This window comes from Calypte anna, chromosome 5A (assembly GCF_003957555.1).
Source record: "Calypte anna isolate BGI_N300 chromosome 5A, bCalAnn1_v1.p, whole genome shotgun sequence".
Classification (NCBI taxonomy): domain Eukaryota; kingdom Metazoa; phylum Chordata; class Aves; order Apodiformes; family Trochilidae; genus Calypte; species Calypte anna.
Window position 1 is genome coordinate 20,370,739 of NC_044251.1, and position 27,359 is coordinate 20,398,097.

General features: G+C 40.9%; 2 protein-coding genes across 5 annotated transcripts in view; one reads left to right on the forward strand and one right to left on the reverse strand.

Annotated features, from left to right (window-relative positions):
- On the forward strand, window positions 1-5,963 carry EIF2B2 (eukaryotic translation initiation factor 2B subunit beta). Its single transcript, XM_030451633.1, has 8 exons — window positions 1-211; window positions 551-671; window positions 1,202-1,350; window positions 1,997-2,160; window positions 2,437-2,532; window positions 3,389-3,526; window positions 4,177-4,243; window positions 5,486-5,963. Exons 1-8 carry the CDS (start codon window positions 49-51, stop codon window positions 5,641-5,643), a joined length of 1,056 nt encoding a protein of 351 aa, XP_030307493.1. The 5' UTR covers window positions 1-48; the 3' UTR covers window positions 5,644-5,963.
- Window positions 2,880-27,359, reverse strand: part of MLH3 (mutL homolog 3) — a 25,189-nt gene continuing 709 nt past the window's right edge. The window contains exons 2-14 of one of the 4 annotated variants that reach the window (XR_003987633.1): window positions 23,715-27,082; window positions 19,636-19,734; window positions 18,878-18,948; window positions 17,775-17,879; window positions 15,704-15,776; window positions 15,002-15,073; window positions 13,870-13,978; window positions 10,933-11,092; window positions 9,741-9,764; window positions 9,465-9,546; window positions 8,016-8,167; window positions 7,082-7,385; window positions 2,880-2,964 (exon numbers count right to left, since the gene is read on the reverse strand). Coding sequence is in view for 1 of the 4 variants with exons in the window: in XM_030451631.1 (XP_030307491.1) it covers window positions 7,314-7,385; window positions 8,016-8,167; window positions 9,465-9,546; window positions 9,741-9,764; window positions 10,933-11,092; window positions 13,870-13,978; window positions 15,002-15,073; window positions 15,704-15,776; window positions 17,775-17,879; window positions 18,878-18,948; window positions 19,636-19,734; window positions 23,715-27,009 (4,314 nt within the window). In the remaining 3 variants the exon portion in view is untranslated. Of the gene's footprint in view, window positions 2,965-6,985; window positions 7,386-8,015; window positions 8,168-9,464; window positions 9,547-9,740; window positions 9,765-10,932; window positions 11,093-13,869; window positions 15,074-15,703; window positions 15,777-17,774; window positions 17,880-18,877; window positions 18,949-19,635; window positions 19,735-23,714; window positions 27,083-27,359 lie in introns of those variants that run through there. The other 3 variants (XR_003987634.1, XM_030451631.1, XR_003987635.1) reach the window with 3 other exon arrangements.

Sequence of the window (27,359 nt, forward strand, 5' to 3'; positions counted from 1 at the left end):
GGAAGCGGCGGGTGCAGGTTACCGCGGCCGGGTCGCAGCGCTGCAGACATGCCGGGTGCTACCGAGCTCGGCTCGGAGCTGTCGGAGCAGATCGAGGCGTTCGTGACGCGGCTGCGGGGCGGCGGGGAGCGGCCGCGCTCCGAGGACACGGCGCGGCAAACGCTTTCGCTGTTGCGGAAGATCATCGCGCACGGGCGATGGAGCCGGGCGGGTGAGGGCCGGGCGCTGGCGGGCAGACCCGGTGCGGTGGCGGCCGGGCACGCGCAGCGCTTCTCCCGGGCGCCGGAGAGCCAGAGGGCGGGGGAGCCGCGGTGCCACGGGGCTCGGCGCTCCGGAGGCGGGCGTCAGTCGCGGAGGGAGCGGCACGGGCGGGCGGGCGGGCCCGGGGCGGTTCCTTAGTGCTGCGGCCTGAGTGGGCTTGTGCTGCCAGCTCTGGGCTTTCTGCCGGCCACGAGTGCCTGGTGCCGGGGCCCCTGGCTGTGGGGCTGGTGTGGGGTGGGTGCTCTGGTCCACTCCGGGCAGGGATAACCAGGCTCCTGCTTTCTTTCAGGGGAGCTCATGGATCTGATCCGGAGAGAGGGACAGAGGATGACGGCAGCGCAGCCGTCTGAGACAACCGTGGGCAACATGGTGCGGCGAGTGCTGAAGGTGATTCGGGAAGAGTACGGCAGGTGGGGCGCCCCTCTCTCCCTCCCCGTGCTCCTCCTAGGAGCTCCTGACTGCTCTCCCACACTGTGTGTCTTGCTGCTTCTCTGTGACCCTTCCAGTCTCTATCAGCCCATTCCCACCTCTCCCATGGCGGAATTCACTAAGTTTAACACCCGATGAAACCTGTCATTTTCAGTGTAGCTGAAGATATTTTTCTCTGGTGAAACTCTGCTTGGTGTGTGCATGAGAGCAGTCTGTGCCCTGACCTCAGGCTGTTCTCTCTGTGTGTTCCCAGAAGGGTCCATCTGCCTGGAGCAGCTGCCTTGCATCTGCTGCTCGCTCAGTGTTTGCACATGACTTAGGAGGGTGCTTGCTGACAGACCTCTGGGTATGTCTGCCAGAGACAGCTTGGGAAGCTCTTTGGCATGGCTTGGTGTGACTCCTGCCTGTGGTTTTCCTTCCTCTCTGGTCACACCCAGGTGTGCTGCACTGTATCAGCCTGGCCATACCGCTGTGCTCTGTCCCGAGGCTGAAGGGCTGCTTCTCTCCACAGGCTTCATGGACGCAGTGAGGAAAGTGATCAGCAAGAATCCCTGCATAAACTCCTGACTTCCGGAGGACTGAGCGAGGATTTCAGCACCCCTTATCCTCCCCTCAGAGCTAACGTTATTGAAGCTATTAATGAGCTGCTAATAGAGCTAGGTATGGATGGGTATGAACTGGCCCATGAGTGGAGCTTCTTACAGGATGGGACTGATGCTTCCCCTTCCTTTTAATTGGAAAGAAAACAACAAGGATCAGGGAGGCTTAATCTGAAGGGACTAAGGACAGCTGCTCCCAGTACTTGGTTTAATTCCTCTTTGCCTTATAGGGAGATGGGTTGAACATTGTGGAGGGAATGGTACAGGGGGTATTGGCCTTCTGGGTAGTCTTGAGTCCTCTGAAGAAGAGTATCAAAAATATGCCAATCCCTATGCATGTGTATCCTGATCCTTGTCATAAAGTCCATTTTTCTTTTTTTGCAATTGGGTACAGATCAAGCTCCCAGCTCTCCTGAGGCCCAGGTTGCCTCACCTCTTCTTTCCTTGTGGTTCTAGTGGTACTGAAGTGTAAAATCACTGAATTTCTGTTACTAGTTGCTTTGTGGGCATGTGGTTACCTGTGAGTAGCTAGGGAGCATGGGGCATTTGAGGGCCATCTTGGTCCCTCTGCACTAGTAAAATGAATGGGGAGAAAAACTGCTTCAGCTCTACCAGTGCTTGTAGGATTGCTTTAGTAAAAAATGCTCTTGTTGCAGCCCTGACAGCACAAGGGTTGCTTTTCTAACCACAGCTTCCTTATGTTGCAGAGGGCACCACAGATAACATTGCTATGCAGGCACTGGAGCACATCCACTCCAATGAGGTGATCATGACCATCGGCTATTCACGCACTGTTGAAGCCTTCCTGAAGGAGGCCGCCCGCAAGCGGAAGTTCCAGGTGATCGTGGCAGAGTGCGCGCCCTTCTGCCAGGTAAGGCCTGGGCTGGCTGCTCGTGGTGCTGCGCTGCCCTGCATGCACCTGGACTCTCATCTCTGGAGGCAAGAAGAACACTGTGGAAGTTTCTCTGCAGTGGGGAGATTGAAGACAGCTCCTTATCCTACTCTGGGCCCTTCCATCAGAGGGCTGTATTTCTGTTCTGTTGCATGGTGTTTCTGTGGTTCAAACAAGAATTGAGGGCTAGTATCTCTACAACTGCAGTGCAGGAGCTGTGTCCTAGGGGACCGATTGTATTCTTTCTCTTTTCAGGGTCATGAAATGGCTGTCCGACTGTCTAAAGAGAACATTGAAACTACTGTCATGAGTGATGCAGCCATTTTTGCCGTCATGTCTCGAGTCAACAAGGTAAGGAGGGTTCTGCTGGAGAGGGTGTTCCTGGCAGGTTTGGAGCTTAGGCCTCACAAACCAGCTGCAGGTCTCAGCAGCAAAGGATGTGTTTCTTCACTGAAGACTCAAATTGTAATAGTCCTTACTTACAGCTGGGGTAGAAATAGAATGTTGGACCCCAGGTCACTACAATGACTGCATAGAGATAGGTTTTTCTCCCTTAGTGGCTTAAAGACAAAACACTTATAAGAAACCAAGACAGCAAGGCCTTAGAAGATTAAGTTCACATTTTAAAAAGAAAAAGGTGTTCTTTAAGTTTAAAAATTCAGTGTTTCCAAAGGGGAGGAAATCCCCTTGTGTGGAACATAAGATGGGTGGTGAAGGGAATCACAAAGGTGTGTCTTTCTGAACAGACTTGTTCTGTTCTTTTACAGACATTCGGACCTGAAACTAGAACAAAAATAAATTACTTGTAACATAATAAAATTTGGTCACACCACTTATTATCTATGTATTTTTAAGCTGTTTTACATTATTCATTTTTCCCACTTTACAACAAGGGAGTTGTTGCAGCCAGCAGTCAGATTACTTGTACAAAGCTTACATTGCAGGTTTCTGCTCAGTGTTCCCTGCAGTAGAACATTCATTTGTTTTTTGAAGATCTCTGCTGGCCTCACCATGCTGGAGATGTGTTCCTGTTAGAGAGGAATGTCTCAGTGCAAAGCCAGTGCCAGATGAAACAGATCAGGCATCCAATTGCACTGTCTGGCTGGCTGTTCTGACAGGCTCCTCATCCAGCAGGGTCCAAGCCAGGAAGCATGCCATCCCCTGTTTGACATGGAACTTCCTATCTAATGCTGATTTGCCTTTTAAGGTCATCATTGGTACAAAGACAATCCTGGCCAATGGCGCCCTGATTGCTGTGAGTGGGACTCACACTCTGGCATTGGCAGCTAAACACCACTCCACTCCCCTCATTGTCTGTGCCCCCATGTTCAAGCTGTCACCACAGGTAAGTGCAGCAGCGCTTTAGGACTGTGCCTGCTTTACAGAGATGGGGGTCATTTTATTAAGGTTGTGGAAGCTTAGGGTAGAGACCACCTGTCCCATGCAAGGTTGGTAAATGAGCCATCTCCCTCATCTAGCACAGTTACTTCAGCTTCTCACCCAACTCTGGCACACCTCCTTGGAGCTCCCTTCTCTGTCACACATGCTGAGTAAGCAGTGCATTTAGTGTAAGGATGCAGACCACTAGAGACTGACATCAACATAGTTACTTTTCTCCGACTGCAGTGGATCGCAATTTATATCTGTAGTGTCAAAAGACCCACTGCACTGACAGAGGAGGTAGATGGGAGATGCTCTGGATTGCTTCTTCAGTATAGTCAGATGAAGTTGTAGACTGAGGAGGTCCCTTCTCTGCTCCCTTTCCCTAGGATTTACAGAAGGGCAGCCAGGTCACAGAAGGTTGCAAAAACTCTGAGGAAGAACCTTTCACCTGTATATGTTACAGAGGTTCTAGGCACAAGCATTATTAAACAGAAGTAGTGGCACCTGGCAAGTTTGCCCCTGCTTTAGTTCCTTCCAGCACGCAGGACCTGTTTTCAGCAGGATAATGAGGCAGTTTCTTTTCCTGACTTTCCTGTACTTTTTCTCATTCAGTTCCTTAATGAAGAAGATTCATTCCACAAGTTTGTGTCACCACAGGAAGTGCTGCCATTCACAGAAGGTACTGGTTCTTTATACAAACTGGTCAGACTGGTTCAAACTATAATTCTTACTTTTTTTTAAATATCTCAAGTAAAATTTAAGTATAAGACTGTCTGTAACTCAAGACAGAAACTTTTCCTATTGTCTTAAGCAGGAAAAAGTGCTGGGAACCATCCTATTTTATACAGAACTTTCTATTACAGATAGTATAGAAAAAGGATTTCCTTTGAAGACTATCTTTGCACTTTTCCTTCTGCTCTGAGATAGTGTTTTATTATAGGATCGTGCTAGGCAGTTTTCTGTGGGATGAAGAAGATGCACCAAAGGCAGCTTCCATTCCTTCCTGCAACTTAGGGTAACTTTGTTACATGATCCACTTGTTGAAACCTGGTATCTGCAGTGGGCTTGCCCCACAAGAACTATCTTTAGGACGGTGTCAGCTCTCAAGCCCATTTACAGATAGTAAAGTCTCTTTCAAAGACACATTTCTATGTGACAAACTTTTGAAATTAAGATCCAGGTTTGGCACAGAGTTTTGGTTTTGGTCTTCTGAGCTTTTTTTGAAATAACTTTGGCAGCATCAGGATTTTTGCATTCTAATTACATACTGGGAGTTTTTCTGGCAATTAATAAATCTAAACTAGAGGAAATTTGGGGTTACTGCCAGTAAAAACTACCAGAAGAGTGTGCTACCACTCATCCAAGATTTCTGTATACCTGTAATTCATAGAATCATAGAATATGATGAGTTGGAAGGGACCAAATCCAACTCCTGTCCCTGTGTAGGGCATGCCCAGGATCACACTGTGTGCCTGAGAGCATCATCCAAATGCTTCTTGAAGTCAGGCAGGCTTGGTGCCGTGACCACTTCCTTGGGGAGCTTGTTCCACTGCTGAACTGCCCTCTGGGTGAAAAACCTTTTCCTGATATCCAACTTAAACCTCCCCTGATTCAGCTTCCTACCATTTCCCTGAGCCCTGCCTTTGGTCACAGGAGCGAAGAAATTAGTGCCAGTCCTCCCTTATGAAGAAGCCATAGACTGCAATGAGGTCACTCCTCAGCATCCTTTTCTTCAAACTGAACAATCCAAGTGACCTCAGCTGCTCAATTCAACATCAGTGAGGAAGCTGGATATCCCAGTACTGACTTTCAGATGGCATGTACATACCCAGTTTGTTCAGGGGCTCAGGAAGATGTGCAGAAGGCTGCATTTAGTTTAACCGAGTTGCTTTGTTTAATCTTGCTGTTTTTCACTTAACAGGGGAAATCCTGGCAAAGATCAACATTCACTGCCCAGTGTTTGACTACGTCCCTCCAGAGCTCATTACTCTCTTCATTTCCAACATTGGGGGTAACGCGCCTTCCTACATCTACCGCCTGATGAGCGAGCTCTACCATCCAGATGACTATGAGCTCTAACACCAGGAAGCACAGCACCTTCCAGACTTTTCCCATCTTTATCTTTGGAAAGATACAACACCTGATTAAAGTGCACAGTGTGAAGATGGGTCGCTGTGGGGAATCTGCTCAGCACAGTGTCTTTCCTACCCCAAAGCAACAGAAGGCAGAGCTCTTGTAAACGTATTGATCCCTGTGCTGTGTTACAAGCCATATGGATTTGCTCACCCACTTCGATTTTGGAACAGCAAGGCATGTCTGTAACTCTCTGGGGCATCTAAGCTGTTGTTTCAAAGTGTGCTGCAATAAAGTCTGTTTACAGTGACCTCACTGTTAAGCACGTTTGCCATATGCAGTTAATTTCTTACTTTAATTAGTAGGAATTTTACTGGTGTAGGAAGATGCCTGTACCTATGATGCAGTAGCAGGCTCTAAGATGTACTTTCACATATAGATATGATGGAAAGCTGTTGGCAATTGTCTTCAAAAGGGATTTTTTTTTTTGTAGAATTTTCAGACAAGTTTTGGTGAGTTACTGAACTACAAAACAGCTTTTTGTACAATCCTGGAATGGAAATTCCATTCTTGATGAGAGGCAGACCTTTGGAAGCTAGCTTGTTCACCTTCCTTTCAGAAGGCAGAGCTCAAACTCCTACTTTACTTATTGTAACTTGAGGTTCTTTGCTGCACTAGTTGAGTGAGTGTGGTTATTCTTTTTGGACATCTGGTGTCATTCAGAAAGTTCTTGATTTTTGTGAAGGGCAGGATGGGACATCTTAAGAATCTCAGGCTCTTGCAGGTCAGTCAGATCTCTTTTTCTTAGTCCCTCTTATCAGTGTATGGCATTACCCCACACATCAATTAAGGCATCAAATGAAAGTAGTTTCCATTCCTTATTTTGCTTTTGATTCAGCATCTATCTGATTCAATTTTAAGTTAGATGTCTGTGATTAAATAAAGATGCCATCTTCAACTGTTGTGAAATAAACTCTGCTCCTACCTTAGACTAAGACACAAAATAGAACTGGAACCTGTAAAAAAGTGTGGCTATTGTAAAAGATGCCATGGGCTATTTAGTTATTTCTTTGAGGGTAGATTTCTGTACCCTGAGAATGTGAGAATGTGGGCCTATGCTATGATTTAGAAATCTCACTCAAGAATTCAAACTGCAGGGAGGTGGAAAAAACACCATTCAGTGCCTAGTTAAATAAAAAGAATGTTTTTGATCCTAAGTTGGCCTATACAGACTGTGAAGCTGATCCTCATTCCAACCAAAGCCATACAGCCAAGAGTTTAATATTAATTTTATTAATAAATAACTTCCCATTTTTAAAGCACTATAAAATACAGTAATTAAATGTCCTTTTTTTTTCCCCAGAGAAATAGCACTTTAGTAACTGTGAGTGGCTGCAGCTTCCTGCCTCCCATAGTCAAGGACTGACATAAGGTGCAGGCTTACCAGTGTAATTACTTAACTTTGAAAATGCTCCTCCAGGCTACAAGGGTCGGCAGGTGGGCTCCTCTCTCCATGTTGTCCTGGCTGTTCTCTGTTTATTAGGTCAGTACTCAGGGCAGAACTGCAGGTACTGCATTGGCTCAGAAACTTGGCTCCACACAGGGTATTGTCTAAGAGGGGCACCTGCATCATACCAACACATGTAGTGGCTGCAGCTTTCAGTCTTCACTTTTCATCAGGGCTTTTTTTTTCCAAATAGGTGCCATGCTCGTACCATCTTCCGCAGCCTGGCCAAATTAGGTTTAGGCTGAAAGGAAAGTTAAGGAGGACTAAATGGTAAGTAAGTAAATTAATTTCCCTGCCTCCATCCTCTTTAATATAGAAATTCCCATGTTTTTTAATATCTAATTCAAAGTCCCACCTGACTTTCAACAGAATTCAATTTCATAATCTAATAGAGTAGAGTAATAGCAAAAAGGAAGAAGTCATTTACTTTTTATTATTATTTAAATGTTGCTATTTCTTTGCCTTTTCCCCCCATTTTATAGCACCTTAAAACTTTGGGAAAGTAGGCATTTGTTTAATTAGCATCTTTGCCACTAGTAGAATATTAGAATTTACATGTTATTTAAGTTTTTTTCTTAAAAACTGCAAACACTCTAAATACGTACTTCACTTGAAGGTCTAGTGGACCTTATGAAAGTCAATGGGACCATTTAAATGAAATATGCTAAAATCCTTGCTAATGTGCTTGCAGGACAGAGGTTCAATATTTGGAAGTTTTATTGGTAACAGCTATGTAAATATTCAAGAAAGATACAGGCAGTACTGACAGTTTCAAACTGGTCTATTCTAGTTTTGCCACACAAATACATGACACATGTCTGGTAATCCAGAGTGTGGATTATCAGATATATATCTGTGCCCCACACAGTACCTGCTTTTCCTCCTGTAGATGGTCTATGTCTGCAAGAGGCATCATGGAAGGTCTTCCATGAGCACACTGGAAGGGCAGCTGGCAAGATGACAAAGCTTCAATAAGCCTGGAGCTCTCCTCCAAATTCAAATGCTCGTTAAACTTAATAGCTCCTGAAAATAAAAAAAAGGTACACATTCACATTCTTGCACATGCTGCCAAAGAGGATTCAAACCACACAGCACTTTTCCTCCACAACTATTTTTCACAAAAACAGGGTGGATCCCAAAGATGAGCTGGGAGGCTGCAAAGGCAGCCCAAAGGCTGCAGTATGACAGACAGGGGCTAAGGCTTGCAGCTTAGATCCTGCTGCGTAAGGATCAGCTTTCCATGGGCTAAACTTTCACCCAACCCAAGTCTGATGGATAGTAAGATTATGAGCATTTTTATTTTTAAGAAGATGATGTGAGAGTCAAATGGGCTGGTTTTTTTTCAAATGAAAAAAAACCAAACCTGTGTGTGTGGCAGCTGAAGACACAACCAGTTCACAAATCAAAAGTATTAAACCAAGATGGCAGCTAATACGTTCCATCATCTGTCAGTTCCATGTGTCTTCCACTGACAAGCTCAGTTCCAAGAGCAAATCCCAGCCTTGCCATTAAGTCCTTTCTCACAAGTCAGCACTTAATGACATCCAGAGGAAATCTAATCAGAACATTAAGGAGTCATTTCTGAGGTGTTTGTAATCTTTAGCCTTCACAGATACATGAGACCATCTGCAGTCTGCCTTTCAGCTGTCAAATGTTTTTAGTTATTTAAAAAATATATATTATTGGTCACTGGTAGAATGCAGTGACAGTGAAAACAGACATTTTTTGTTCATGTTTATCCTTTCAGCATAATCTTGCTAATACTGTATAGGGCACAGGTACTGCCACAAGAGTCTACACCTGTACGGTCTGCTCATTTCCAGGGGTTGGAAAGCCATAATCCTTTAGATGATGTAAATTCCTACTGCACTCCTTCCAAAAATGCTTGAAGGGTCACAGGTATACTTAAATTAGCACTTTTGCTACTTACATGAACGCTTTTTGGGTCAACCTTCTGTCTTATTTCCTGCCTGCTTTCTAGCAGATTCCAAGACCTGCCCTTGCCCCTTCACAGAGCTATTACTTGAATGGTTTAGAGCTTACAAAGATACGTGCACCTCAGAACAGTATTCTGTGTTTCATGAGAGGGACGGGAAGTACATTAGGCCCATACATGAACAAATCAGTGCAGTATTGCCTGTCCCTCATAGTGCTGTCCATGAAAATAACATTATCTCCTCATCCCTACTAAATAGGTCTGTAATCCTGGAATTCCTGCAAGCACATTCTACAGCCACTGTTCCTCGGCTGTAGAAACAGAAAGAAAGAAATAAAAAAAATTTTAAAAAGAAATAATGGAAGAAAAGTACAGTTTCCCTACCATGACAGGCCTGGGATGCTAACACTTTCAGAAATGTCAGAGGCAGTGTCCCTCGTGCTCCTCCTCCTGTGGTCTGCACTAGCTAAAAGTAATAAGGGAACATCATCTTACTTTCCATTTAACATGACAAAAGGAAGAACTGCAACACAAAGGAAATTAAAAATGAGGAAAAGCTAGTGGATACCTAGACCACCTCATTTGAGGCTTAACATACACCATTTGGTTCATGCAGGAAGCTCTGCATTATTACAGTCAAATTTAGAAGCAGCAACTCACCTCAACTTGTTCTTGAATAAGCTCCTGGAAAGAAAAAGGTGATATCATCAGTTGCTATTCCCCCTTTCATAACCTGCTTTTTCCACATCTGTGTATAATTTGCTGTGTAACTGCCAGACCCAGGAAGAATGATGCCATTGCTAGTACACTGACCACAGTATGAAAGATCTAAGTGTAAGTCCTGACCTCTCACAAGTACCTTATCAGACTTCCAACTAATCACTTGCTTTCTCTCTGCATCAGTTTTCTATCTGTAGAATGGGTATAAGCGAAATCTTATGCCTCAGAGTGCAATGAACTTGAGTTATCTATGAACAGCTGCCCTTTATTCTTAGGATAATAGTGCATGTGGATTTAATTTCTGATGTCTAAAATGCCATGAATTCATAATCAACCATGAGTAGGTGCTACATGCCCTAATAAAAAGAACATCAGAACAGATCTGCCAAAACACTCACAAGATCTTGAGGTGTCAGCTAAGAATGACTGCTCATGAGGCACAAACCTGATCCCCTCTCCTGACAATTTTTGTGCTCTTGGCTCCCAGATTACACCAGGAGAGTGCTTTTTGAGTTCTTCCTGATTTTAGTAAGGTTGGAAAAGAAAATTTAATCAGATGATTCATCATCTCTGTTTCTTCTTTTCATATCAAAAGAGATGTATGTATGTCAAGACTGGACTGGTCCACAATGGCTCAGCTAGTGGCTGATACTCCAGAAACAAGGAGTTCTTGAAGCAATTTTGAATGTGGAGAATTGTTTACAGTGGAAATTGTAAGTAATCAGGTCAGCAATTTCTTCCTCAAGCTGCAGAACATCTGGAACTGCAGCTTTCAGAAAGCTGCATTGATTATGTAGATATTTCATGAAAAAACCTTTAAATGCTAACAAATAATATTTCTATATCAGCAGTATTAATTATTTTAGTGTTCATTCTCACATTCATAAGCGTGTTGAAACATCTGCACTAGATACTGTTTTTCTTAACTTCTCCAGTAGTCCAAGTCTGAAACAGTCTTCTATCGTTTCTGTTTATAGTTCAAGGATTCCAGTTTAGTTCCAGTGGGACTGTTTAGCTACTAAAAGGGCTGGCTCCCATATTTGCCAAAGGACTTAATTGTCTCCCTCATACCCTAGGCAGTTAACACAGAACAAGATCCAGTACCACAGTTTCACCCATATCCACAGCTGACCTCCACTATGCTTTTAGTGACAGGCTGTCTTTTCCGTCGTAATTCGTTGGCTTCTCTTTCTATAAAACAGAGTGGCACTTTCCTCACTAGAATCAAGGAGCTGTTGGTCTCAGGAAATGATAATTCAAGACCCAAGTCCTCCAATTTCTTGTAGCAGCATCTGAGGAAAAAAAATTACCAGAAATAAGACATCAACCAGAGTAGCTATGTCTCCACAGCACATGTAAACATTTCTGTGTTCCCTATATATGCTTCTTTCTGCAACAATTTACGACCTCAAAATTCATACATCATTAGATTCTGAGTAATTTTGCCCTTTCCATCTACATTCAGCCATGGTTTTTAACTCCAATCAACTGTGCATAATTTATGTTCCAAAGCCACAAGACCTGAGTTCCTGTACTATGACAGAAACTTCATGTCTAAATTTATAAATCTATCCAAAGATGCATGAGGTGTCTGGTTCAACACACAAACACTCCAAATATTGAAATTCCCCAGTATAAAGACTCCTTTAAGTGTAAACTAAAAATCTGCTATTTCAATTGACACATAATAGCAAACTTATGATGGAAAAAAATACTGTACAGAATTTATGCTGGTTTAATGAACTTTATATCCCATTAAGCAAAGAGAATTCAGGAAAGAGCAACATCTTGTTAATCTGACATACATCACCCTGTGGATGGAAAAATACACACAAAAATGGGACTTTGCAGCCTGGTGAGAACTTGTCTTCAGAATGAAAGCAACTGTAACAACATAGAGTTTATTAACTCAGGGAATAGTCACTAAAAAAGGTCAATTTTAGAAAAGAGATTCTTTGAACAAAAAAGAAGCTAATCTAAACTTACTCAAATTAGTCATGAGAATAACACAATTCTTGGCCCCCATATGGACATAGCATGACTTGTGTAATTCTACCCCAAAAAAAGAAGACACGTGTAGTCTTCAGCTAAAGCAGAGAATGACAGAAATGCCCATTCTGATGAAATGACAGAATCCAAGCAGCTTTTTTTGGTTTTTTTGTTTTGTTTTTTTCCTTTTTTTTCTTTTCTTTTTTTTTTTTTTTTAAGAGAGAAAAAATGAGGAAGTCCAAGAAAGTAAACAGAACAACGCATTACTACAATGCTTAGTAGATAAATAACAGAATCAGGTGAACCAGAGGTTCAGCTGAACTATTAAATAGTCAGCAGAACTGAAGAGAAAGGTCTTTTAGGGAAGTTAATTTATTTCATTACATCAAACTTTACCACAAAACACAGTTATATTCCACCAGCAACAGTTACAACAGAATTTAGATTTTTGCAAAGTACGTTTAATTCATAACTTTTTTGTATAATCTCACAGGATGATTGTAAAAAGATGAACTGTCAATAAGTACTGATAAATAAAAAGCAACATAATAAAAGCCCCAGTAAGCCAGCACCAGTCAACTTCTTGCATCATTTATCTCAAGTGATAACTGAAAACCACAACTGACATCCCACCATGCTGATTTTCACACCTGTCCTTCAAAGAAAATTTTGCATCTTTATCTTACTTTACTGCTTTTTGTTGCACGTTTGTGATAGAGCTGACAAAGAAAAGCAGCTCTCAGAATTTAAAAAGTCCTTGGCGCTGTCTCGTAAAAGTGGTTAGAAATGCAAATGCAAAAACTTGTCTTGGATAGAGAAGTAACATTTGGCATGATTTAGAGACCATAATAAAAAGATACTCTGGCATCAGCTGGTTAGTGTTCAACATGCTGTGAGTCCTGATCTGTATCTCATAATTGTTACTAATGATGTAGAAAAGAAGGGGCGTGGTTAAGCAGGCAAATCTGTAGAAAACACTGATTTTTTTTTTTTTGGTTAGTTGATACTGAAGACAATGTTGAACTCAATCAGAACTTAAAATAAGGAGAAAAATGATAAATGAAATCAGTAGGCAAATATTATTGAACTATGAAGACTAGTGGTTACACCCTCACATTTTTCCCTAGGGCAGGTGGAATATAGCAGTGTGTTATACTTTCTTTGGAATTCCTGGTATTAGCCATCCTCCCGCAAAAGTGTAACCAAATGGATACAGCAGTGATACTGTTGTGATTGGAATACACCCAGAAAGGGCTTTACACCAAACAAGTGTATCCCTGTAATAGGCAATAACAAGGAGTGGTTTAAAATCTGTAGTTTGCCACAGGCATCACAAAAAAGATCAGTTTGAGCATAATGAGGTAGCCCTGTGAATGGTACAACGGAATTTCACCTGAAAATGAAGAGCAATGCAGACAATAAAAAAAACCAAAAATGCATGTAGCAGGTGACAGGCAGAGATTTTGGGGGAAAAAAGTTTGATTAGTATCCTATATTTCTGCAAAAGTCTAAAATCTGTATCCAAACTCTTGCAGTACAAAAGTTAAATATCTTAATAGCAGCTAGGCCATCATTCTGAAACATTTGGGAAACAGGGCTCATCAGTTACTCTTGGCAGGCACCTAGAATTAAAGAATGCATTTTTAGAAGTATTCACAATACAAACTTTCCATACTCATCCTGCTCTTTGCACACAGTTCCAGTTAAATCACCAACTAGATTGACACTACAGGTACTGCACTCCAGTGTGCTCTCCAAGTCCTGAGCCCCAGACAGGAGGATCTGTGGATGGCTGCTTTGGCACACTCCAGGCCAACACATGGAGGTTTTCTTTCCCAGAGAAACCAGAGGACATTGCAGATGCACAAAGATGGCACACCACAGTGTCTTGTCTTGAGATATTGTAACTACATGTCTGAGAAGCACACTTATTTTTTCTCAACACATATACAGCCAACTGGTCTTGTCTCAGGAAAGAACAACAGCTTCTTTCCTGAGCTCCATGGCAACCTAGCAATATATAAAGATCTTGGTCAACACAGCCAACCCCAGAAGTTCAGATCTATAGGCCAGTACTAACCGTAGAAATCTTCTTTGTTCTTCTGTAACTTCAATCTCCAAAGGTGGAGAGATGGAGGAGGACAGCAATTTCTTCTTGCCACGTGCTGCAGCTTCCTTCTCATAGGAATCTGTGAATGAATCGTTCAGAAATATTCTCTCTCAGAATATTTACGCAGGCATTACCCTTAATGACCCCATGGTTTGGCATGTAATCCCCTGTGTGGATTAAAAAGTGACCACAGAATGCCTTCTCCTGAAACTTGTGGGGGATTGAGAATGTCACAAACCAGACATCTAGTCTCTGGGGAAGGGCTGGTTAATGACACTTTGTTTTTTCCCACCAGTTCCAAAAAAGAGTCACTCTAAATAGAGAAAAAAAAAAAAAAAGAAAAGACATATTTAGTTCAAAACACAGAGAGCAATTTTTCCACTGAAAAGTCTGATATAAATGGCATTAAAATACTATTCATTAAGCATTTCTCTCCACAGTCTTCTTTTTTTTTCAGTACCTGACCAAAAGGAGCGGAGTTCCTGGAACCCTCTCTGCAGGAACTTCACAGTATTTACAGATGAAAGAGGAGGTCAATGATTTTTAAGTACTTGAAGGATAGTTATTGTGTTTTTTAACACTGAAACCAATGGTTAATGAGCTTACAGAGAAGACCATTATCCCTTTGCAAACAGATTGTGGAAAATTTAGGCTTTAAGCACAGTATTCAGCTAAAAAGGAACCAAATGAACTGTGCCCTTTACTCTGCACCCCGTGTCTTGTTCTTCACAGCATAACCACATAATCTTATTGATGTTGTTCTATTTCCTCTTCATTGTTTTTCCTATCAGTCTTCCTGCTCTTTTATTACGTGAAGACTATTTTAGCTTCATAGCTCTGTGGGTAGGGAGTAAATCTGCTATTTTTGGAAACACTGTAACAATTTTCAGATGCCAATACTGTGACTGCTACAGATACTGAATGTCTGCACCCTCCTACCGATCAGGATAAAGGTGACAAGTTAACGTCCTGTTGATCCCATATATCCCGGATTTATCCTTATGATAAGTTAGTTGGTAAGCTTTCCCTTTCAGACAGCTCATTTGTACTTTTCTGTGCACTGTCTGTCTGTCTGTCTGTCTAGGACCATCTGAATCCTTACCTGCAATAAGCTGCTCCAAGCGGATCCGCTCATGAGCTGCATGCTGGTCCACCAAAATCAAGAGGTTTCCATCTAAAATGTACCACAAGAGATAAGAAACAGGCAAATTTGTACCAGAGAGCTGCACAGTTATGGTCATGCACAGAATGACCATATTTAGAGGCCATATTTAGAAGATAAGAATCAGCCAGTTTTACAGAAGTAACATGAGGAGTAGGCTGTGCTGGCAGAATGTAATTTAGAACAGAACAGAAATTAGTTATCAGAATTGACATTTAAATGAAGGTAATTAGATTGAGTCAGAAAATAGTGTCTATTGACATCTTCATCTAGCTTCAGAAAGTGAACTGAGGTCACTATTTTGTTTAATACAGTCTTAAAAAATGTTATAAAACCTACTGGTTTTGAATGCCTTTTTTGTACAGCTTCAGCAAGTTTCAGCAATGAGTATGTCCAGACATCATGAACAGAGTCTGAAAGTTGTCAGTAATTTGAGTACAATCTATTTTTATAACAGGCAGTAAGAACATTCAACAACATCCAAAATAAAGAAGATCCAGAAAATTTCAAGTGAAGACTAACATTTTCCTCCACTTACAGTATCATCCCAAGGCAAGAAGAGAATACAAACAGGACAGTGTTCCCTCTGCAGTCTAGCTGCCCTGGACAGCCACCTCAGCTTCTGTTAATAACACCTCTTACCTGCCTTTTTATCCATTTCATTCCTGGTGTTGATTACACAAGCGATAAATTTATTGTCCACTTGCTGAAGAACCTGTAAGATACTCAGAAAAATCATTACTCAGTAGAAAAATTATTTTTAAAACAAACTAAAGAAGACAATCAAAATAGTTCAAGCAGTGAAACAAATAGCTAGTAGAATCACCAAGGGAGTGGAAACCACATTTTTTCTAATCCCAAAGGCTTTAAGAATTTGGCCTAGCAAAACTGAGACCGAGATGGTATATAATTACTCTTTATAAATACAGCTGGGGGCTAAATACGGAAAAGGCAGCAATTATTTAAGTTAAAAGACAATACTGGCAGAAGGTCAAATGACCATAGATTGGTCTTGAAACAGTTTAGTCTGGAACTAAGTTGCAAAATATCCCAGAAAATAATTCTGGATCATTTTTTTCGAAGAAAATCTTAAGAGTAAAAGCTCTAATTGTTATAAGGTCGAGCTGGAAATTTAGAGATTGGATTAAATACTACTGTAGAAACCTCCTTGAGTTGGGAATTAAAGCTGTGTACAGTGAGTTGGAGTGTTTGATTTGCTGGTAACAGCAAAAGAGAATGTAAACAACCCTTTTTAACCTGCTTGGTGTTTAAGGACTTGTGCCGATCATCTGTAGGAGCAAGGAAGCATTTTTTTTCCCCTCATTTTCTGATGTAGAATTTGACTGTTACTTGATTCCACCTTCTCCTCAAGGATCAAACAGAGCTAGAAGTAATACTAAGCAGGGATGAACAATGGCCTCAGTATGTCATAGTTAGGCTTAATTTAACAGATGTGGTGGTATGAAGAAATTTCTCCCCAACTCACATAGGAAGAGCTCACTCCAAATTTCTGCCTCACAACATTTGCATCGTTCACCTCCTAGGTAAAAACTAGTAGGTAGCCCTATTTCTTTGAAGGGGTGCATGACATTAATGATTCTTTTTATTCTTTTTTTCTGGCATGATGCAACATTTTTTGGATTTGATCTTTTCTACAGAGATTCTCAAAATTGCCAGAGTACTGAAGGTGGTATTTAGTTTCTTCAGAGAGGGGAAGTGGCAATTTCTTCTAGGTTTACCTTCTTGAAAACATACAAAGGAAGACATTATGCGGAAGTTAATTACAGGACCACTTTTAAAGAACAATTCTTATCATGAGGAGTGAATAGAGAAATGGTACCTTCCATTTTCCAGCTCTTCTGCCTTTTTGAAACATAATCTGTTTACTGCAATAAGTTTATTTACTCCCGTTATTCTTGCACACAATGTAAGTAAGGGAATAATTTGGATCCTTGTCCACCCTGGAGATCAACAGTATCATTCACCACACAGTCAGAGCCTGCAATCTCAAAGTCAGCAACATGACTGCAGGAGAACGATGTTAACTGGGCCTGTAAGCCTTTTGTCACTTGGATGAAAGAGCAGGAGAGAACCCACTTTGGCATTTCCGTCCAGGCAAACCATCAATGAATATAAGTTGAAACCATATGTTTACATTAGCTTTTAAGCTAACATTCAAAACTGCTGATGAAGAAGCACTAAAACAGTTAAACTTGATGCTATATGATTTAAGAAAACACTTTCCAGAGCAGATATAAACATCAAAGTGGAATTTCAAGTCTTTCCACAAAATGTGAGATTAACTTTTGAGACCACTCTATTCAAAGATTACATTTCTAAGATCAATAAAAACAGAGAATACAGGACACAGATTTCAGAGAAATATGAACTAAGCAAATGCCTACAATAAATATAAAAACTGTGCATTGAAACATAGTCTAGTTAACATTGTTTCTAAGCAAAAGTAATAGGGGCTGCCTCTTGATTTAACTATACAATCAAAGAACTTTAGAGTCACTTGCAGATAGCTGATTAACCGTGAGATGATACTGAGATCTGTCAGGACATACACGTGTCAGTATCACACAGGAACCAAGAATTCTCTTTGTGCTTGTGATAATCAGGGATCTTTTCCACCAGGCAGAAAAATGAGCAAATCCCATCAGCTGAGTGGGAAGTTTGGGGTGAAAACTAGTTATAGATCATATTTTACCTGCATTGACTGAACCATGTCTTTGGTGAAACGATAAGGATACAAGATATTGTGAATTTTCACAGCCAGATCATCGGCCTGACTGCTAGTCACATCAACAGCAATCTGTAAAAACAGAATCATTGATCAAGCAGGCTATAGAGGGTATGAGGAAAAAAAACAAACACAGACAAAATAGCCCCAACAAACCAGCTTTAAGAAAAACTGGAAGTAACTCTGTAGTTTGACATACCAAGCTTTCTACACAAAAATAGCACTAGCTAAAGACACCACCCAGCAATCTTCTTGTTTCCATGCTCATATACTTTCCCATCTGGATATTACCTGATAAGTTAAACACATTCAGCTGATTTCAAGTACCTATTACAAAACTTGAAGTTAATTATCAGCCTACGTGAACTCCCAATGGATTGCTTTACAACAGATGTTCTACTCTGAAATGAGTCAGAGTACACATCAGAGCAACAACTGAACAGAACTGTTCTTTTTCAGAAACTCACCAGCAGGTGGTTTGCTACTCCATTTCTATTGTTTGCAGGTGGAAATGGTTACATACATATGTTTACACACACACAACCTGATGATTAAAGATAATGCTACCTCATGACAACAAAGGAAGTTTTTCTAAAAGTTTCAACATTGTTTCCCTCCCACATGCTATAATCCTGCCAGGATATAAAAACAAGTGCAGTAAAATACACTAAGACCCATTACATCCCAGAGGAAAAAAATGGGTTATTTTAACCCTGTCCACAAAGAGGATAGACACTGTATTATGATTTTGCCATCCTTTAACCTTTCATTTTAGGATTACTCTCTATGTTGGTGAAAAGATAACTTACAATTATGTTTTGCCTTTGAAATTAGATAAGATAAAATAATAGCCTGATATCTGCTTCTCTGACTTAGAATAAATCCACAACAATGACTTATGCATATGAACAATCTATAAAAGCACATAACTGCCAGGCCTGTAGTCTACTATATTACTGAATAACTTACATGGAACAGTTACAATATTTGTAGTTTTGGTCCCCATGTCAGATAATAACAGAAGGATAAACTGACTGCCATTTTAGTATGAGATGTGAGATAATACTTACCTCTGGGCAAGGTATAAAAACAGGATTATCCCATTCTGAAAGCAATGACTGGAGAGACTCCCCTTCAGCATCTAGGAAAGAATGCATAGGTAATACAGGCACAACCACCATCCAGCAACAGAACATGCATTGGGTACCTCTACCATGCACAGGTATTTTTTTTTTTTCTTCATAAAAAGAGGAGAATCTAGAAATAAATAATGGAACATGAGACTGTGCTTCTCTATTGTCTGCTTTAACTTGGAAGGACAATGTGCAGCTTTCTGATTCCTAAACATGCTGCAGCACAATTCAACAGCATTACTGAAAAAGGGGCAGGGAGAGGAAGAAAAGAAAGACCCATTTAACTACCTGCTCCCTCCGGACAAAGCCACATACCAAAAAGATTATTTCATCATTTCCACTACAAAAAAAAAAAAAGTGTGGACTGAAGCTATTTTTCACATGCCAAGGTTGGAACAAGTACAAAGAAGGGAGTAGGTAATTATTCTTCAAACTACTGACATAATTCAACAAAGAACTGGGTATTTAATCCTGTAAATAAGTATCCCCTAACCTGCCTTCAGCCCTAAAATATTTTTTTCCCAGTTCTAGATTTGAGATGACTCACATAGTACCATTGTTAGCAGACCTTGAGTAATTCTGGGTTCCTGTCAGGACATCTGGGAGAATTCTTTGATTTTATAATTTTTTTTTTAATTATTATTTTTTCTTTTTTTTTAACCACAGAACACTATGTCCTGGAAAGCTGACCCTACCTCTCAGATCCTGGCTTGCCAGGGTCTTCTCCTTTCGAGGCTTCGGAAGGAAGGGTAGCACAGTCTCACTTCTAAAGGGATGACACCTGAACTGAATCCCTAAATACAATGTAAATTTACAGCTGCAGATTCAACAGCATGCAAAATTATAAAAAGCTATACAATTATTATATTCTCATAAATGAGCATGTGCTTAAACCTGTATAAAGCAGAGTAACCCACAGATTCTGCAATCTAACACTGAGAAATAACAGCACATATACAAAAACCTGAGAACTATCATACACACTTGTATCAGGAAATGTATGACCATGTCTTCTGCAAGACTGTCCTTCTTGAGAACTGGCTGCTGCTTTAGCCACGTAAGAATTATTCCTAGAATTACTGCAAGTAATTCAGAACTGTTATCCCCAAAGGAAAGAGGAGGCATGAAGTCTGGCAGATATCAATACACTATTGATTTTCTCTATTAAGGTGAGGGAAAACTGTCAACCTATACTCACCTCTATCAATACCTCATAAACTTATCAGGAACTTGTAAAACTGAAAACTACAGGTCAGTGAGACCATGGGGAATATCAGAGCAAGCCTGACAATATATTTCTACCCACCCAGAAACGATTTAATAATATTACAAACCAGCATTGTTATAAAGATTATTAAGAAAAGTGGCTCAGATTTCCAACACAGCAGTAAACATCTCGCCCTTCCTTTGGTACAATTCAGACTGCTATTCTTTGTGAAATAATAATGAATTAACAAAGTTCCTTTCTACGAAGAAATTAGGGGTGTGCATACAGGAAGAGTGGCAGAGTGATAACACCAAAGAAAACCAGCTGCATACTGATAAGCTGAGTATGAAAAGGCTCTGTGAGATCCTTGGCCAGTCCGTAGACTCCTGACTGTTGGTTCCATTCCAGTTATGACCAAGGATGGTCCTACCCTGGGCAGAGAGACTCCTTCCAAGAATTCAGACTGCCAGCCCAGCACTTGAAAGTGCTTTTCAAGCAGGGAGAATCCTTGTTCAGGATTTTTTGTAAAGCTAGGCTTTTCTAGCCCAAAAGCCAGTGAGCATTCAGAGCTGACAGAAGTATTACTAATATGATTTTTTTTGCAAGTAACACCAGAAAAGGTGAAGAGGGTAATATTGTACCTATACATGCAAACCACATACAATTATCATACTTGGGTATTCGTTTTCTGTTGCCTCAATTAGATCACTAAAATATATTGGTGTAATCTGTCAATCGTGTAAGAAAAGTAAGAAAAAATGCAAACATCACTGGCATAACAATGAAGACCAAGATGAACTGTGATGTTAACCTACTACAAATGCATAGCATTAGATTAATCAAAAAGGCATGTCAATGAAGCTTGATAAATTCTCCTGTAGCAATCAGTTTAATCAGCACAAAGATGACAGTCTAACCTGCAAAATCTAGCAATTCTATTGTCCACATGGCATGTGACTGGAAAAAAAAAAGCAAAGCAGATGGCTACTGCTGCCATGGAACAGAGGATATGGACTAGTGTAATTTCCTAAAATTTGTGTGTGAGAAGCTAGCTGTTCTTAATAAATCATGGGGTTATGAAATTCTACGTCAACACCATGGGGATGCTGACACTACTCTAAAAAGCAATAAGAAAGGCTACATAGCAAATGAAGAAATTATTCCACTCTTGGGTCTCAATAGCAATCCAAAGCAGAACTCACCAGCAAGAGATGTGAATGTGGTGTTAGGACACAATTATTTTTATTTTTATTCCTGTTCTGGTCTGGGCCAGGATAGAGCTAATTTTCTGTCTTGTAAGTTTGCTTTCAGCTAAGTCTCTCATAAGTAGCTGCACTTGCAAGTTTCTCACTCAGTGGTTGCTTCTAGGACTGATAACACACAATGTTTACAGTTACAGGTAAAGAATGGTGTGCAGAAAAAAGGAGTAACGAGGTCACAACTGCAACCCTCCTTTAGGGATAAATGATATATGACCAAATATTGACCAAGATAAATGACCAAAATTGACCAGAGTATTCTATCCAATATGCATCATACTCAGTATGAATTTGAAGGATCATGAAGGTGAAACCCTTTCCCCTTCCTTCAGCCTTTGTCTTCACCCTTCTTTGCCTGTCCCTGTTTGCTTCAGTATCCTGGGAAGATTTTATCCATTCATTTGCCTGTGGTCCTGATCCTGTTCCTGCCTCCAGCTCCCAACTGCTGCTGACTCCAGGAGTCCGGCCTGGACTTTCCCTGGGCTGCCCTGCAGCCTCAGTGGTGATGTGAGAGTTACTGGGGAAAAGGGGGAGGAACATGGTATTGTTTTCCTGTATATTTGTATATATTAAATATTTTTTCCTTTTTATCATTACTGTTTCATTAAAGGTGTGTAGCTTAGTTTCTAACCCATAAGCATCTCCCCCTTATTCTCCCTCCTTTCATTATCAAGAAGGGGGATCAATAGACAGCATCTGTCATTACATTAGTTGCTGGCCCAGCATTAAACCATGACAATTCCTGTGACTAAAGAGAATTAATATCCTGTGCTTGAAAAATGTTTGAGAAAGAACGTATTTGTTGAACTTGGAAAATCTAAGATCTATACAGTCTAGCCAGAGTTCAAACACCTTGTGAAGGTTTGGAGGCCAGACCTTCAACCTAAGAAAAGCAAACTAGCTGCAGCAGACATCTCACCAAAGAATAACACCACTGCCAGAGCCAAAAAGAGGAGTGGCACCATTGATATGATGGAGAGTAACAGCAGTGATAAGGCTAAGAGCAATGCAAAAAAGAGCAAAGTAGAAAGATGCAACACAATACACATCTTCAAAGACAACAGGCTATAAATAGTCTAAAACCAAAAAGGTATGGGACATGTCCTCGTAATAAATGTGAATGCACTATCCAAACATTATGGATAGAAGGCCAAGCTCCACATCTCATGCTTTCACTGGCTACTAAAGAGCACTATGGCAACTGAAATTGGTAAGCCACAGAAATTAAAACTGATACCCAGTTGATACTGATACTTTTGTGTTTGCAAGAAATTTTTACCTAGTAAAAACAGACACGTTCTTCTCCTTGCAACAAATTTACTTTGGCAGAACACAATAGATACTAAGAATTATCAGCATCAATTATTGTACTTGAAAGGGAATAGGTTAACAACTGAAACGCCTATTGCACCACTGTTTCTACAATCAGTGATTAAGAAGGAGGTAACAGACAAAAATGGAACAAACCAGAAACTACCATCACTGATTAACCAAATATTCCTCAGGTAAACTATTCAGAAAGAAGTCCAAACTTCTTCAAACTTTGTTTTTCAAAACAAATTACACAGTAGAAAATAGGGTATATGTGAGGAATGGCTGCACCTTCACTCACAAAATGTGTCTACAAACAGTGCAAGGAACTAAGTTTGAACAAAGTATCCATATAAGGACACTATTCTGCTGAGCTGGGTCAGGAGGGCAGGGAATGCCAGTGAAGGCTCACGAAGACCACACCCCTGATAAAACAAATACAATTTAGTGTCCTGTCAGCCCTGGAAAAGCCCACCACCAACCAACTCACAATGCCATACAACATCTCCTACAAAGCTGAGTATGAAGGAACAGCCCCCCAGAAATCTGCAGAAAGAAGACTACATATTGTCAGTGAAAAAGTTAGATTTTTCTTCATTTTTCAAGAGTTGTTTTAAATTTTGTAAGCAATCAGGATAAAATGTTAAAACACTAGATTTTTCTAGTTCACTTACTTTGAAGTGTGTCCCTCACTTTATATGTGACAACTACATATAACTATGATCATAGTAAATGTCATGATGTGTAGGCAGCTGCCTGTTAATTGACAAGGTGCTGATACTAATAAACTCTTTTAATCTCTTGAATGTTAATCTGTTACTGTCTCCATAGTCTCCCACCACCTCCCTGTTTTTCATACAGCTATTACAATTAAGACAGTGGATATTTTACTATAAACTGTCAGGTGTTGTCAGCAAGATATCTGACACACCTAGCAGAACACAAACAGGTTTCCTCATCCAATTTGTAGGAAAACCTCCACCCCCCCTCTCCTTACCATTCTCTGAGACAACATTCACAGCCATGGTTGTGATATCTTGAATGCAGGCAGCTTGAAATCCTTCAGCCGGAGGAGTGTTGTAGGTGCTCAGCCCAGTTGCTTTGTTTATGTATATTGTCTTACCTGACGAAACATCAAAATCTTGCATCCAGTCAGAACCCCACAAATCATTCCTGGGATCACCTGTGCTAGTATTATCCACAGAGAATTCCAAATTACTTGGGAAGGTCATATGGGAAACCTCAGTATCTTTCAAATTTTGTTCCAAGGATTCATCCAATGTACTTATATCTTTATGGATGTTAGTAGAGTAATTTTTAGCAGGCAGTGATAAAACAGTGCTTGAAGAGACTGTGTACTCCCCTTCTATGCTGCTGAGTGGTGATGAGTTGACAGTACTTCTCATGGACTCTGGTCTCATTCCATCTGATTGTAAGCACGTACCTCCCGTCAAAATGCTGTAATCACATTCCCTCATTACTTCCACTGAAGGTTCAGTTGTCTGACAAGCACTGTACAAAAAATCATTGTTTGAAGATTCAAGATGAAAACAGTAGTCCTCTTTTCTACCTGAATCTGTTTGGACTTGTTCACCAAATTGTTCTCCTTCCTTGTGGTCACTTTTCATTCTAGACAGTTTGGATGATAAAGATCCTGGAGATCTCTGACAATTTGTATTTTTTTCACAATCCTGAGAGTAATCAGATAATGTCAAAGGACTCTGACAAAAGTCTCGTTTGTCCTGTGAAGTTTCTCCACTGCAGAATAAAGTCTCTTTCAAAGACACAAAAACTTGACTACTGCTGTTAGAATCTGTAATACTGTTATTTTCTACAGTTGGGGTTTCACAAGCACTCACACTACCATGGTTGTCATTCTCATTCTTTGAAAATTCATAATTAGCTTGTGAATTAAATACTGTGAAACCAAATTCACGCTGCTCTGACAATGGTGCTGGTAGAGTACACTTCACTTTCCCATAATATCTCCTGAACTTTTCTAATGAACCCTGCTGTGTGGACAAGCTCAGCTTCTTAGTGGGCTGATGTCTTGGCACAACTATTTGTCTTCTACTACTTTTTATAACTTTGTTGTGAGAAATACCTGAAGAAGTTGCTAGTGGCAATTCTGCAACATTTGATGTCTCACAATATCTTCTACTGGTGTCAAGAGGCATTCCTGTCCCCTTACTCACCTGATGTGACAAACTTTTGTTCCCTAACCACTTGTTACCATCAGCCATGCATGCCTCTCCCCTGTGAGCAGGTGTATGTTCCTCATTTGTATTAATGGAAATACCCTTAGAATTTAAAGACTGACTTGGAAAATTCACTTTGCGGCCAAAAAAATCTTTGGCACAGACAGGGCCAGGTCTACACTGCATGTTTAATGTTTCTCTTTTTTCATATTCATGTGGGGGTCCACTTTGCATAACATGTGTTCTGAGGCCTGTAGAGCACAATTTTAGTGGTCTCAAGCTAACAATCCCTCTTCCAGCATCATCTGTGTCGTCAGAAGTTTCCCCGTCTCCCTTCCCTGCATTACACGGTGTCAGCAATGAAGTTCCAGAGACAGTGTCAGCTCCCAGTGCTGTTTCACTGGTGTCTTCTCTCTCAGAGGGCGAATGGTTAGCATCAGTACTTAAGATATGGACCACACTCTTCTGCACTCCTTCACCTTGCTGGCTTCCCACATCTTTTATGTAATTCTCTGCACAATGCTGCAGCTCTCCACAACTGTCTACTTCTCCCGTTTCGGATCTGGCCCCCCTGCTGAAAGAGGAAAGAAGGTTTTCTGAAGGTTTCAGATGAGTATCAGATGTTTTTTGGGAACTGCTGGTGTCTTTTGGCTCCTGCTCAGGAATATTTGATATATTGAAATCAGAAGCTGTGTCACCCTTACTGGGCAGTAAAATCTCCTGTTTGTTGTTTCCACATGGATCAGGTGGTTGAGCAATCTGGTGACCTGGCATAATTTCTGTTTCCTGTTGACTTTTATTTGACTCTGTAAGATTCAAAGATTTTTTTCCAGTCACGGATATCCTTTTTACATTTTTTGATTGCAAGTTACACATTTCATAGGAATTCACAATTTCATCACATGCTTTCTTAAAACTGTTTTGGATGCTCTTCTCATCAGAGATTGAGGACTCGAGAACTGGAGCATTACACCAACAGAAGTCATTATCTTCATTAAATTCCCTTACGTCCTCACTACATGGTTCAATAAATAAATATTCTCGTTTCAAAAATGATTTCACTCCTTCCTCTATGCAAGTTTGAAGAACATCCCAGTTTTGGAACTCAATCAGAGTTTTCGCAGGTTCCAGGCACACATCGTAGTCGCTGTATGCACAGATCACATTGAGAACAAAGATACCATGCAACTCTGGGCCACAACGATGGCGACCAGGACTTGAACTAGCCTGTCTGCTCACAGGGACACTTTTTGACTTGCAAATGACACTTTCTTTTCTTAATAAAAAGTCAATTAGTTTATGTAGTCTTGTCTTTAAAACAAGCCTTCTGTTCACATACAAGAACTGCATATTCTTGTTGTAATGTCCTTCAATACTGATATAACCACTTAACTGAAATCCCCCAGACTTATGATTTATTTCTCGTAACTTCTGTGATCTGCCCAGTCCATAAATTTGACAAAACCGAGAGTACACATCTTTTGTTTTAGGGAGCTGAAGAACCATAGAACAAGAAGCATCATTCCTTAAAGAAAGTGAGACAGAAGGATGCATCAGAGAAATAGCCTCTACTTTCTGTCTCACCCTCTCAAATTCTAGTACAGGGTCCATACACTTTCTCCTCACTGGTAACTGATGGAACAGATTACACACGGTCACTGTAGTTCCACCACTTGGTCTGTTCATTTCAGCTTCACAGACTTCCAGTGCCTGCCCATTGTGAAACAGTTTCACAAATGTTTTTGCTGTCCTGCTGGTCTTAGATGACACTTCAACTACACTGGCCATGTTGGCTATGCTTGCGACAGCCTCCCCTCTAAAGCCATAGAATGTCAGGTTCTCCAGGTCTCCCACTGAGCTGCACTTGCTGGTGAAGTAGCGCTTTCCCATTGCATTCAAGTCCTCTCTCCCCATCCCAGAGCCATTGTCCACGACCTGGATCTTAAAAGCTTCTAAATCCACCCTGATAGCTATACATGTTGCTTTGGCATCAATACTGTTGAGGACAAGCTCCTCGACACACTGCCCCAGTGAGTTGATAGTCACTCCAGAACGCAGCCTGGCTCGCACATCTTCCACCAAACATTTGATCATGTCAAAATCAGATAGATGAGAAACTTGAGAAATTGCAGGGAGCTCACTCCTTCATGTTCCTTAAAACAACTCCCTGGATGGAGAGAGGGGAAAAAAAAAAAAAAAAAAAGATTAATACAAATTTAAAGCCTGAAGACACTTTCATTTATTTAATTCACCTTCATAAATATACTCTTTTCCTGGTATTGATGCTTTCTTTGTGATTTTTTTTTCTGCTCATGCTTTCACTGTGCTCCAGGGTAAATGGCCAGAATCTGCATCCATGCTCCTAACAAACACCTACACCAAACCCTACTGATGATAAGGTTGAACTCAAACGACCTGCAAGCAAAAGGCTTCTGCTTCCACTT